A 14,966-nucleotide genomic window follows, 5' to 3' on the forward strand; every position below is an offset into this window, starting at 1 on the left:
TATTAACTAAACAACCTAAAATGGTAACAAAGAGGAGACTTATATTACAACAATTATGTTAAACAGTTGCCATTTTAAAATTAAAACAAAATAACTGTGACATGATCTATAAATAGACTTTCACTACCAAACCTAGTATGATTTATGTTTGTAACTTATGATCAATGCTATATAAAAGTCAGAAGAGAGCTTACATGGACTTAAGTAAGAATTCCACAATCTTAGCACTGAGGTAGCAATACAGTTTTAACCAGATGGAGAACCAATCTGGTTATTACGTCCCATTTGTAAACAGTAATTGTAGGAGTAGAAAAAATGTGTTTGTAAAGTTTTCAAGAAACTGAATGACTTAGATAATGAATCATACTACCCTCAATATATATTCAAATTATATTCAAATTGATCTACTACTGTGAAGAAATTTGCCTTATTTTATACATATTCAGAATATTTCTATCCGTATTATTAATTAAGCGGTACATACGACAAGTATTTAGTCATAGTTTCTTGGTGAACATATCTGTATGACATTCACTGATAAACATCTTGATGTGTGTGTGTCATCCAGTAACAAAAGGTGCTATCCAATCTGTGAAGGTCAACAGGAAGTACATCATCTAAGGTCTAGTTTGCGTTAAACGCAGCTTGCAAGATCAGCTGGATGCTGATGAACTTGAACACCTCCGTTAATTGGGGAAGAAGAGCAATGATGTATCAAGATCTTTGAGTTTAATCGGATGAGACATCGTGTCATCTTCATAACTTTTTTCATGCTGGTCTCAATTATGTTTATTATAAAAAGTTTGTTTACAATTATCACTTTTTTACAGGTGGATAAACAATTTTTTTTAAACCTTACTGTAGTTTTAAATTCATGGACCCATAATGATTGGCAAACAATTATAGCTACTTCATATCATATAATTATTAGGTATGCTAAATAAATTAAGTTTACTGTAATTAATCTATAAACCAACATAAGCATTAAAATACACATTTTGTCTTTTTATAGAATTATATTTTGTTACTAATTAAGTTAATTATGGCTTGTTTTCTTGGCTTATTTTATACATTTTTATCTTATAATTACCTTTTTAAAAAACATGAACATACATATTTTTTTAAATTCAAATCCAACACACATACACACTTTCTTAAACTGGATTTTAAGTTTGTGGTATTCTACTAGTGTAGGATTGCTCATGCTCCAGTAAATAGGCGGGATCAATAAACCAGACAGACCAATCAGAGGCTAGTGATGATTGGCCAATTAGCTGTTTAGCTTGAGGGAGGGAGACTTTCCATTTACAAGTCATGCATTGAGTATTGGAACAGTACGAGCTATATAGATTGAATTGTTGACAATCATTGAAGTGTATACACTCTGTTGTTCATTGTTGTTCTTTCTTTCCTGTGTTCAGAAGCACATGCCCCAGGTTAGGTTTAACAGTAGAAAAATAGCCAAAAACACTGTTGTGTATTCTGTTTGATAAATACAGGGCTAAAACTGATTCTCTTACTTGGATAGTAGAACTCGGCAAGTACAGGACACTGGTGGTACCAATTGCTCAAGGAAAGTGTAGAATATTGGAGATATTCATTAGAAGACAGTTTATGACAGTTATACTGTTGTTGTAATTACAGTTCGAACGGTCTATTAGATTGTTTCTACATCACTGGATATTAAATGTTTAACGGAATATTATTTTAAAAGGTGCTGACAACATTTTGATAGGAAATATATATCTTTTTCTACAGAAATCTTTACAGGTAAAATGCATATTACGGGGTTTTTGATCAAACTAAATATTTATTTTAGTTCAGTCTTAATTTCCTAATACGGACACTAGCACTCATTCATCATTTTATTATAGTAGTACAGTACAGTATATATATAACGGTTAGGACATCTGCATATCAAGCAGAAGGTCCGGGTTCGAATCTCGGTTGGGGGCTACTTTTTCTCATTCTCACAGATTTCCTCATCTTATCGTTTCAAATTAATTAATTAAATTTCAGTATATCACTGGCCGGTTTAGAATTAATGTTAATATGTTTATATATATTTGCATATTAGTTATGTTATTTTAGGTGTCATAATAAAATATAAGATAAACGTCATGCTGCAAGATGTTATTGTTCCAAACAGCCCTAGGCTAGATGAGTTTAACAAGGGTTCCCCTTATTTAAACCCCATCACTAACACGCTAAAGGCTTAGTGTTAAGTGTGTCAATGCCTTCATACGATCACACTGAGAAGTAAATTGAGGTCGTGCAAATTATTTAAACGAAATTGGTGACAACTTTAAAAGTGAAAACTTAAATTACCTCAAGAATTTCATTAAAATTGTTTTGAGCGATTATTGTGTCTCGCTATCTTCCTTTTTATGGTGCTGTAACCATGAATACATTACTGACTAGTTTCTCAATTGTGTCTAAATCTCAGTTTGTTTTTAAATATCTGTATGAAAAAATAATTTGGTCATATTTGTAAAGACCACAGTCACTGGTGTTTAAAATCGGTTAGATTAAGTGGACAATAGAAGGACTTAATGGATTTTCCCCTTTTCAACTCAATTGTTTGAAAGCATACTTTTTTTTTTAATTGCGTTATATATTTCATTAATATTAGCTGTAATATTTATTAGTTACAAACTATTTTATGCTAAATTTGTTATAATTTCAGAAATACGTTTTTAAGATGATCGAGGGAAGCAGGCGACAGCGAGGATTCTTGGTGTGTTGTGCTCTATTATATATTACAATATTAAAATCTGAAGTTAAAGCAGAATCAGGAGGTAAGGTTGTTCTTTAATTATTCTCAGTTCCCCATATTTTTTATTATAATAGTAATTTTCATAAGATTCAAAGTCATTTATCTCATTTTGGCCTGCTACTTAATAAGTTGCTAGATTTGATTGATGTTTTAATATATTTATATTAAAAATCCTCTTGACATCAGGACCATTTGGTCGGTCCTCATCTTATTAACATCATCAAAACCACATTACCCTTCAGGTTATTCCAATTAAATGCTGACTCAAGTATTTTGTCTACTTAATCAAAGTCCTTGTAAAAACCAACTTTAATAAACAAAACACGTTTTAATGTTGTAACATTACTAGTTAACATCCGGTGAATTTTATAAGCTGTTGGTAATAATCAATATTGGTAATATACAGTAGTATCTATATATCAATGTACTTAAATACTTACCTCATATTTGATTACTAAATTACTATTAATTACACATGATATAATACGGTATTTAAAAAAAAATGTTTTAAAATAAAAAGTTAAAAACCTTTGTTATGATAAATAAAGAGTCTATTTTTCTTTATTATATTACTATATCAGAAGCTTATTAACTTATCGGTAATATAGTATAACACTTATTAACTTTAGTATCTATAACATTAAAAAAACTTTTTTTATGATTGTCATAAAGAGTCTATTTTCTTTATTATATTACTATTTAACAGACGCATTATTAACTTGAGTTTGTTTTCAAAATCATCAAACCAAGTTTGTTTTGTGTTTTTTATCCTTATCCCTTGCTGATTATCCCGCGGAAAACCAATCTACGGTGAAGAGTTTCCTGTAAGATTATTGAAATTGAATTGTCGCAATAAATTGACAAATACTTCAGTTGTATAGTCTATAATATTGCTCTTATTATGTTGCCCTTATTTTATAATCTTGTATTTTCTATTAGTAGGAAGTGTGTACTTCCAATATACTTGTTATAGCCCTTGTTAATAAAGTTAATGCGTATTAGTGCAATAGGGAAAAGGACCATAGGCTAATATTCCCATTCAACTATTTTTGAGACAGAAAAAGAAATTGTAGAATACAATTACAACATGCATTTTTTCCCATTTTTCGTTGATAGATAATGATTGTAATTGGTGTGGTTTTTAAAAAAACATTTTTGTAACCCCTATATATGTGACTAAATTAATTGAATGTTAAGAAAGATGAGAAAAGGCTCATATTACAGTTTTGAATTAGTACCCTAACCGTAACAATTTATTTAAAAAATAAATAAACAGCAGGTGAAAGAAATTAGTGGTTTTAAGTATGTTATTTATTAAATTACCTGTTTCCAAGAAAGATATCTTTTTCGCTGTGTCACTCCCTTTAAGTTAGAGGTTATGCATTCTCCATTTTACATTCAAAATCAGGAGTTTCCTTTTGAAATTAGCTTAGTGTTATGCATAATTTGCAAAATTAAAATAAATATTTATTTTTTATAACTTGTATCTTTACCAACCTACTGTATTCACAATATCTATTTACAGTAGGACCTCTTAAAATTATCTTTTTTTCTAAATTCAAAAAAAGGAAATTCTAACATAATCTTTACCGTAATTTAAGTACCGTAGTTAGTAATCAAAAAGCTGTTATCAATAGTTCAATTAGATTTTACTTCTTGATATATACCTCACAGCATGCTTCCTTTCGTTAAACAATTGAAGTAGGCGGGTTGTGCGTCTGACCTGAAAGATTTAAACAGACACCGCAGGGCTAAAGTAATTAAAAATTTAAACACCTTAATATTAGTTTGTCATAGAAAGAATAAATCTATGTTTACAGGCATTTTTACAATTAAGATAAGGATCTATGACTAATCAGTCATATTACGAAATATTTCTAAAATAAATTTGCTTTATTGATATAAAATCAGAATTATTCGCCTACACAATGGTTTCTTTGTAGTGACAGAATTTCCTCCGTATACAACCTTGCGTTTATCTTTTTTCGGAAATGTACAAACGCATTTGATGAAATTTGATTTGTGTAATTGTAACTCCAATAGTATTTATTGAAGTTATGTCAATATCTAAATCGTCCATTTGCCTGGGGGATGTCTATTGACTGCAAAAGTTTACCTTTTTAAGCCTTAGTAAAAGAATTTGGGGGTTTCACTCTTTGATGTCATTTGAATAGTTATAACACTCAGAAATATCAAGTTTCTTTAGATTAGAAATCCTACATCTTTCAAGTACCTGTTCTTTATAGTTAACTATAAATATTTGCTGGAGGCTGTATTAAAGGATTTCAAATGAAAATGTTAATTTGTGTTAATATTATATTAAAACGAGCTCCGATTTTTTTTTGCAATGAAATCATTAAGAAAATGTCACTAAACAAATTGTTTAGTAACAGTTTAGTGTTTTATAATGAATTCTATTTAAATAAGATATGTGGAATCATGATATTTATTTACAGTAGTGTAAATATATTTATTGTTTTTTACACAGTAAGTAGTAATGTATTGCATAGCTGTGGTATACCTGTAATGTAGGCCTACAATCATTTTATTTTACATATCAATTAAAGTGTAAAGTTTATTTACCTTGATAGTACATAATATCTTTCCTCAAACTATTATTAAAAATGCTTGTTTGAGCCTAATATTGCTAAATTGAATTAATTTCAAGATGTTAATGCATTCATGCAGCTCATATTACTATTGGAACTTTTCAAATAAACTAAATTTTCAAAAACGTTTCCACATCATAAAATTCTGACAGGCACTGTTACAACGACGTCCAATGATATTAGTATGTCACTCAGAACCCGAATCATACGCCATGTATTTCACATCAATGGAATCCTTTTTACCGTCTGGTCAAGCGTACGATGCCTTGTATTAAGCCTTGGTGCTTTGGCAGATGTTACGGTCTAAGCGTACGTACTTTAAGCATCGGTATTCTTCAACTTGTGTTGGTTGTACGTTTTAGAATTGATCCTGATATTGATACGGTAGCACTTGTGTTACGAACAAAGAGGCGCACAATTTGCCTTGTGGTGGTGGAGCCTCAACATTACAACCTTATTTCTGTTTAGGATTTAAACATCCCTATGGAGTTCTAGCAAAACAGTCTATATAAATATATTAAAGGAAGATTTGTTTCTGGAATCTCTAATAAAAATATTGGTTGCTATAATACTTCCTCTCCCATAATATAGAGATATTGCCCATAATAACACTTTGTAGTATTCATTGATCTGTACTAGATCGCTCCAAAACTTTTTTAAAACTTTGTGGTAATAGTTCTACACAAGTCTATTGAATATTGTCAAGAATAATCAACAAATTCCACACTGAGACCTGAATATGAGTATAATAACTGTACATTATGCAGAATGTATTGTGTCTGAGAACAACAGATTACATCATCGTTTGTGCTTATACATTTTCAATGTTCATTTGTATACCAATGGATGAGGATAGCTTTACAATGCAATAGTTGTCCTAGCTCAGACCACAATATCAAATTCTCGATATGCTTCTCTATTATTATATTAAAGCTTTACCTCTGCCAAATCAAATACAGTGTAGAAACTGGGCAAAGCATATTTTGGTAAAAATACAGCAAAATCAATTAAGCAAATGTTGATGTAGTTGAAGGTCATTTTATCTAGTTGTCAATTATGATATTGAATTGTTTAACGTTTTGTTGGAATGTTACATTTCATTATCTCAAGCTTAAAATGGTTGTAAAGTGTTAACATTTCCACACAGTAGAGTGGTGTCACAATAAATGGCGAGACTTCAATAATTTGTTTTATGCTAAGTTATGCCTAGGGCTAGGAACCGTAGTTGCAAAAATCAATTTACACTGAAACATGTGTACATTTCTCAAAATATTTCAAAAATAAATTCTATTAGTATTATGGTTATTTATATAATTTTTTCTACCAGATGTACATTTCTTGGAAAATTATAAGATTTAAGTAGTACAAATGTACTTTTATGTTTTTACAAGTGATTATACTGTGCTTGTTTGGTTCCAATATCCATCTTTTCTCGTCATAACTGCACAGCACAAATGATATAATTTAGAATGACAGGGTCATTCGGTCCAGTTTCAACTGTCATGTATTCAATTTGCTTTGAGTTAGTCGGGAATTACTTGCAATAGATTGATTTCTTTAATGTTGTTTTTCATCAGTCAATCTAAGTTTCTTGTTTGTAGTTCATCGCTGAAGGTGTTCTGCGTAATTTTTTCCAGCGTGATCACCCGATCACCGTAATTCTCACTACCAACATCCCCTACTGTCTGAATGTTAAGAGTGCTTTGACCCCTAACATATACATCAATTCTCATTATGGGTTTTCGCATCAAGTACCATATCATATTTATTAAATCACTTCAAATTACATTGCATTAATGATGTCTAAATTAGTATTTCTAATTCAATTGAGAATTCTCACATTAATGCTAATACTTAAATTGTTATGATGAATTCTGATGACATAACTGTTAATAATGGCACTGTTAAAAATTAATAATTAACCTTTTTTTATTCCTTTATAGGTTGTGCATTTGGAGGATCAGAGGGATTGGTTTCCCATCAAAAACTGTCAGTGTGTTCTGGAACCTGGCAGGGACATATAAAGAAAGCCAACAACATTTGTGCAATCGGTTGGAGCGTGTGTTCTCACGAAGACGCCAACCTTCTTAAATCAATCAGTTGGGAAGATGCCATGACGATAGATGGTTGCTTCGCATTCAACGCTGCACAAGATGGCGGTGGTTGTCGACCGTGTGAAACAAACCTAGAACAAGTAAGATGAAACCCATTTTCACACTTTCTTTCATTGATCTATAGCCTCTACCCAATAACGTGTTTACTCAAATTACGACGGGACCGTTTTAGATGTCAAAGTTATTGATCAAAAGGCGATCAATAGGCGGTAGTTGTTATGATATTTTGATCTGGTTACAAAATTAACACATTAGTTTGTGTAATAAAAACAACTATAACCATTATTTTAAACTAGACAAATATATTTTAGATATTTAGATAATTTTTTAAGTTAAAGTTAAAATATTTGATCCACTAATTTAATTTGCGAAAAACTGCGAAAAAAAAATCAACCCAATAGTATACATTTTTACAAAGACAACATAATACTATGCATTATAAATACATTAATTTACTAAACATAGTTCTCAATAACCTGTCAACTAGGTAGAAACTTAGGTACACTCTTAACAACAGTATAAAAGGAATGTAATTGTGTATTAAAGTATCTTATCTCTAATCTTAACTATGTCTATTGCAAAAGACTTTTCAATACGAATCTTATCTTATCCCGTATCTAATATCTCTTTACACACTGTGTTAACCAACTGTTTGTTTGAACGGTTTGATGTTGTAGAAAGCAAACAGCTTTGTGGCGACTGTTCCTACTCTACCACATCCCTGTGGAACAAACAAATCGTGTTTGTGCTTTAGTGGTATGTCATCAGAAATAGGGACAACAACAAACTAATATGGCAAGTGTGTAAACATGCTTTGGAATTTATCGTTTAAAGAGGATTTGTCAATTTAACACTGAATTTTTTATGTGTCTATTTGTTGGTAGCATATTCAAGAAGGACAAATTGGAAGATTGAATAATCAACAATTTCAATTATATTTTTTGTTATGATTGTGTTGGGTAAATGCGGCATTATAAAGAAAATAGTTAAAAATAGAATTTTACTGCCATTTACATAACAAAATTGCATTATTGCATGGTGGTCTACGAAATTAATGAATTTAGTTTCAGAATTACTTCTTTAAATGTGTGCTTTTAATCACCAAATTAACATTCTTTTCACATCAAGCAATCTATTTTTAGCAACCACACACTGATTTCTATTATTTGGATAAACACCCAAGTCAGTTATTTATTTTTTATATTCATTGCTCCCTGTCTCATTTATAACCGTTATTAGCCCATAAGCGTCATTTTAATCATTCTAATTTAAGTGCAACTATACTCATCAGGGCTAATTTTAGCAATTTCACACTAGTACCCAGCCTTCCCTTTTCACCCTGCTCTGCTAGGATGCTTGCCCTTAGGGTTAGGCTTGCAAAGATAAGGATACGCACAGCTGTGATCATAGAGTATATGCTGTGATGCAGGCTACGATGCGTGCCTAACCTAGTCATGATTGAGCATAGTGCTAAAAAAATATAACTGGCTCAGGTATCAAACAACATTATTAGGCACTTCTGAAAACATTTGAAGAATGTTGTTCCGTCGCTACGTTCTGTAACACACCTGTAAGATGTTTTTATGGATCGTTTGTAGATCTTTAATTAAAATTTTATTTTTTTAAAAGTGTTATGACCAATTGCTAATTGCCGGATTAAGCTTTGTACTTGTGTGATTAAGAGTTGGGGTTCCATGGGTAGTACTGCAGGTGATATTATGTTTTTACCCCAGTGATATTACACCATATACTATACCTATACTTATCAAGGTATATTCTAATTCAACAAATGTACCATTTTACATACAATACATATAGATAAATAATAGTTTCAACATATTATTTGCACACTGCAAATACTGTTTCATGAAGGTGGTAAAAATCCTGATGATTAAAGCACCTAGATAGGCTCTGGCTGAGTAAAGAATAATGTGAATTGTACTTCATAGGAAGAAACTTTTCGCATTGTTAATTTATGCAACCATGTGACTATAGTGGCGTAGATTTTTTTTTATATATATATCTATATATATATTTAAAAAAATCTATATATATATATATACTGTTGTTGTTTATTATTTGTTATTGAGCTATGGAGAATTACTTTTTTTTTCCGAAATAAAAGATGAATGAATGAATATTTTTTATTTGGCTACAATGCATAAAATAATACTTGTATATGTCATTGTTTACATGTGTCTCTATCTTATTTCCGTACAGTCAATGAACTTAACCACATTACCATCTGTTTACAAATCACTGTACTGTTTTTTTGATTGCTACCAATAAATAGACTACAGGTACTAATGTTTACAATTGTTTTATAGCAGCCAATAAATAACCCAAGTGGTAATGTTTAGAATGAACAATTAGTGGTTTTGACATTATTGTAATGATTGTAGGAAGTTAGGTAATTTTAATCTATAGGCCATGTTTCAATACTTCCTGTGTAGACAACTACACACAGATGAAAAGCACTCTCATCAGTTGTATCTATTAACATAATTTTAGAGAGTGAGTTTAATTCTATATAATGATATGTAATATGCCCACAAATTACATCAGTATCTATTAACATAATTTCAGGGGTTTTTCTTTTAATGATGAATACACAAATATAAAACACTTACATAAAGTTAAATTGCCCACCAGTAAATTAAAATACACTAGTACCATTTAAAATGAATTGATTAATCTCCTGAACCACAGTTAATATATTACATGGTTTAAGTTTCAAAGTTCTATTCAATATCACTAAATAAAATCTTATTTTTTCATGACAATACTCAAAAATGTAAAATTACTTTCAAAAAGCCTAATCATCTGACCCCAATATCTTCCAACTGTGTCTGATACTACTTAATTAGAAACATTAATTGGTACTTTCCGCTGGAGTGGTGGTATTGCCTTCATTGAACCACCCCTGCAAAGGGATGAAATAGGACTTGCTGTATAGAGTTGGACAGGACAGTAAACTAGTTAATAGACACCAGCTGATAGTACCATTCATAGACTTTCATAGTTTTGTCATAAATACTCCAAGTTGTTTATGAGTTTGGGCTTATTTGTATCATTGTACTTAAACTCCAGGTTTTATTTTAAAAGTATTTACTGTTTAAATTGTGTAATCAGGGCCGTAGCCACCCATTTCCCAGCACAGATCATCATATTTTACATTAATAATTATATTTAAAGCATCTTTGCCTCTTCTGTTTTTAACTGCTCACTTTGTCATCATAGTGAAGTTGTGGACTGTTTACTTAAACACTGCAAATTAGTAACTTGTTGAATCAGAAAAATATAGGTGATATACTTATTGAACAGTTGATCTCCCAAGGTGTGTAACCATAAAGGAAAGTCAATAATCCCTTAATTAATGACTTAATAGGTCTTGAAAATTGATTAATCTGTACCACTTGGAGTGCCACGGAAACAAAACATAAACATGAGACTTTACTTCCAGCGGAATTCATCGTTGTCTATGCATCATTTAACACATAATTATACCCCCGATAATTTGATAAACGACTTGTAAGTTAAAGTGATACAAAATTACATTTACGCCCAACTGTGTACACAAATTAAAAAACCTAAGACTGTCGTCTGTCTGGCTAAGCTAACTTCCAAAAACTTTCGGTTTTGTTAAATTTTACAGCATAAAATTGTTTGCGTCGTCCAAAAAAAAAATATTGGTGACATTTAAATTTTATTTTTTGTGATTAGTTATTTAGGTTGTTTGTGGACAGGATGCTTTATGCGACAGAATTATTTATTTTAAAGTGCTTTAGTCTGCTGTATGTCTTGAAATATTTCCATTTGTTTTCTTCTTGCTTTCAACGCAATAATATGTGCTGACTCCTTTGTAAATACCAATGCCATTAGCTACTTAATTTAAGTGTGAATTTGTCTAGGAAATCAGTGTTAAAGTGTGATACAGCATTTAGCTATTAACACACATTTTTGTATGCGACATTGTTCTTGTAAACTTTTATGTTTATCAGAAATGATTTTGTCAGCAAGCAATATTTATTTAAACAACTATTTATTGAAGATTTCTCTTGTAGGGTCATAATTAGGATTTTATAAGTGAATGGAAAATAAATGGTGATTTGCACTCTCAATATTTTTTTTAGAAAAATGATTGATTTTTCACAAATTTCTTGTTGCAATTGTTTAGTATAAATACATGTGAAGAAATTCTGTAATGATCTTATGAACATTAATTTCAATTAAAAAACGCACCACCATAGATCAATTTCATGAATTGACAGCTAGACTACTTTCAATTTGTTTTAGTACCTCAACAGAACAAGTAAAAATCTATTGCCCTGTGTATTCGGTGTTGTACGTTTTGTTCAACTGTGTTATTACAATTGATTGCCTATCTACTAAACCGCTAATGTACGATAAAGGAATCTTTTGAATTGTATTGAGTACCTTTACCACGCATGAAGTGTGGTGATCATCGGCAATTCTTCTATTTATTTGAAGCTTGCGGCCAGATGAATAGCAACATAAACATCACTGCGGCTAAATGAATATTAGCGTCACTGTCACTGACAACCGATATGTTTTTGTTTCTACTGCCTCCGACGTTGTTCTTATGCTTCGGGGCAAGATAATTGTTCTGTGTAATTATTTGTAAACACATTTTAGTGTTGGAATAATATTAGCATATTTTTCAACAGGAAGAACCTGAAATGACCAACTGAATAAAGTAATGCACTCTTCTTCTTTCTTGATGTTTCTCTTGATTGTATCCAAGTAGTTAAGACATATCCATATGTTTTAAAGCTCAGGTACAGGCATGAATTTTAAATATAATATTTGGTTAATTGTACATAAATCAAATATTTGTAATAGAAATCAAGACGAAAAAACATGAATTTCCATTAAAATGGTCAAATACAAAATTTGGCAAAATTCTGCCATAAAAACCAGGAAGACATTTTTTTCAGTAGTTAGGTAGTTAACCTAATGTAATAACATGTCTGGTGACTCCCTAGACATTGAAAAAAGATGGTGGATATACGGTGGATAATTTTTGCTATAGCATGAAAATAAAAATCTGAAGTTGAATAAAAATACCAGAAATGTAATATTCAAGTTATATTACCTATATTTATTCATCTGATAACATTTTTTACCACACCGTTTATTTTTAATAGCTTTTTAAAATGCCTCTCTATTTACAAAATTTGTGTACAAAAGAATAGAGATTTTACTGTGTAATTTGAACTATCCCCCCACTGATAAGAAAGTGCTTATTTTCAACAAGCTTGTGTAACACAAATAAAATCCCAAAAATTATGAAACATAGGGGAAACTATAGATCGATAATTATTGGAATGTATGATCAATAGAAATTTTTTGCCCGCACCTGGCCTTTAAATGAACAAAATTATTATCCAAACTTTAGAATCAAAGCGGTAATAGATGTAAAACACCAAGCATTGTAAATGCTTTAACTCCCTTGATATCCCCATAAAGTCTGATCAATTGAGTACCAATTGGCCAATTGATTACATGAATTTATCTCAATATTTTGATACAGTATTGTCTAGTATTCATGGATGCCCTTGACTGTATACAAACTAGTTATTTTAAATGATTTTATTGCTTAAAACTAACAAAATTAAAAAATTGAATTGAAAAGTACATCTCCCAATATGTCAAAAGTCAAACTTGCATTAAATTGTATGACAGGTTTCTAGTTACAATTTCTTGTGAACTGTAGTGTTGAAATAGTGTTTTAAATTGAAAATAATTAAATCTTGATTACAAGTTAGTAGCCAACTAATTAAGATCAAAGAGGGCAATTAAGCTTAAGAACTTAAAAGATTAAAAGGTGAACAATCTACCACCTTTTGTGATTTGATTATGGTGTCTACTGATACCTAAGGTAGTCAATTATCCACATTTTCGGTGGACATTTTCAATTTGAGATCAGTTTATACTCGTATCTTTATGTTACAGTAATAGCATAGTGTTGTAGAATGCTCGTCACTGTCTTAAAGGGGTATGTTTAATTTACTATTAAAGTATCTTTGAACTCGTGTTCCTAAATAAAACTTTCTTGTCGTCGTATAGTGTGCTTCTTGTCTAGGTCATGTGACTTCTTTGTCAAGGTTTGCTTTGAAATTGGCTTCATGGTGTTTCCATAACAACAGATATTAAGATGAAAATATCCAGGAATTGTACAGGGACAGTCTTGTTAGTTGGTGTGTTAAATATTATTTACGTGGTAATTAGTATTTAAGGTCAAAATATTCATTTATCAGTGTTCTATTGTAGTGCGTGTACTACTTCAGAACAATAGAGAAATATTATTAATAAAGCCATGAAATTAGAATTAGAATTCATTTTTTGTTAGTGGGACACAGTTTTGATTTTGTTGTCTAAAGTTTTTTTATTTTCAAAATCTTTCTATTTTTAGAAAAATATCAATTTATTGTATAGTTAGGAAATGAAAATGAATATTTTATAAAATGAATAAATTTTAGTAATAAAAAAATATTTATTGAATTAATTTTGAAACCAATAAGAAACACAATAATATACACATAGGAACGTGCTGGTTCTTCTTGAACTTCTTTTAAGCATACATTCCACTTTTCACCGCAATAATAGATTTTAACCGAAATCCACACAGCTAATATCTCAATCTTTTAATTCTATTTGACACATTTAGTAGAGTTTTTATTATGATATAAAAATAAATGTAATATGGTTCATCCTCATTTTCCTGTAATTTGGATGTTGCTAAACTAGTCAGAAAGATTAGAAATTTAATATTACTTCCAGGTCGGATTTAACCAAACATAGAGAGATTCAGGAATGTATTGTCATTAGACCCATGGGGCGCGGAAACAGAAAACGCACTTCTTCATATCACCTGCTCTTCGATGTTGTCTTTTACTAATAGCCGTTGCTCTTGAAGTCACTTACCATTTGAAACGTGATCACACTGCGTGTCGTTTGACTCTTCTGCCTCACAAACGTGATAAACTGAATTTTCTTAGCAGAGAACAAAAAGCCGGGTTCATCAGATAAAACTGTTATAAGAAAACAGTTTGTTGAAATTGAATCCGGAGTGAATTTAATCGTGTTGAAATAAAACAATAAGTATCAGTTGATGCTGTTGTTTTAAACGTCTAAAATGGCGTTACCTACAGCGATGCTAAAAACATAGCAGATGCGACCTTTGACCATATTAAAATCTGCTTGAGTGAGCACATAGCAACTCATAAACCACTAGTACCATGAGGCAACCAATTAAGTAGTCATTACAAACGATACCCTCTAAGCTACATTCAGTTAAAGATAGTTTAAGTTCCGGTTTAAGTGCTGGTATTTTATTCAAGAAAGACCTGAATGACTTGAGACTTTTAACCAATCACAACATTGCAATGTTAAACATATAGCCAATCAAATAATTATTACATATTTTGTTACCACATACTTTTA

At 30.6% G+C, this 14,966-nt stretch overlaps 1 protein-coding gene across 2 annotated transcripts in view; it reads left to right on the top strand.

Moving 5' to 3' along the window:
• The first annotated feature begins 1,319 nt into the window (after positions 1-1,319).
• The window catches only part of LOC144838456 (uncharacterized), a 41,168-nt gene continuing 27,521 nt past the window's right edge, over positions 1,320-14,966 (top strand). Inside the window, exons 1-3 of one of the 2 annotated variants that reach the window (XM_078693826.1) lie at positions 1,320-1,770; positions 2,687-2,798; positions 7,329-7,579. In XM_078693826.1, the coding sequence (XP_078549952.1) occupies positions 2,702-2,798; positions 7,329-7,579 (348 nt within the window). In that variant the 5' untranslated portion in view covers positions 1,320-1,770; positions 2,687-2,701. Of the gene's footprint in view, positions 1,771-2,686; positions 2,799-7,328; positions 7,580-14,966 lie in introns of those variants that run through there. The other variant, XM_078693827.1, reaches the window with a different exon arrangement.

This window comes from Antedon bifida, chromosome 3 (genome assembly GCF_963402885.1).
Source record: "Antedon bifida chromosome 3, ecAntBifi1.1, whole genome shotgun sequence".
NCBI lineage: Eukaryota > Metazoa > Echinodermata > Crinoidea > Comatulida > Antedonidae > Antedon > Antedon bifida.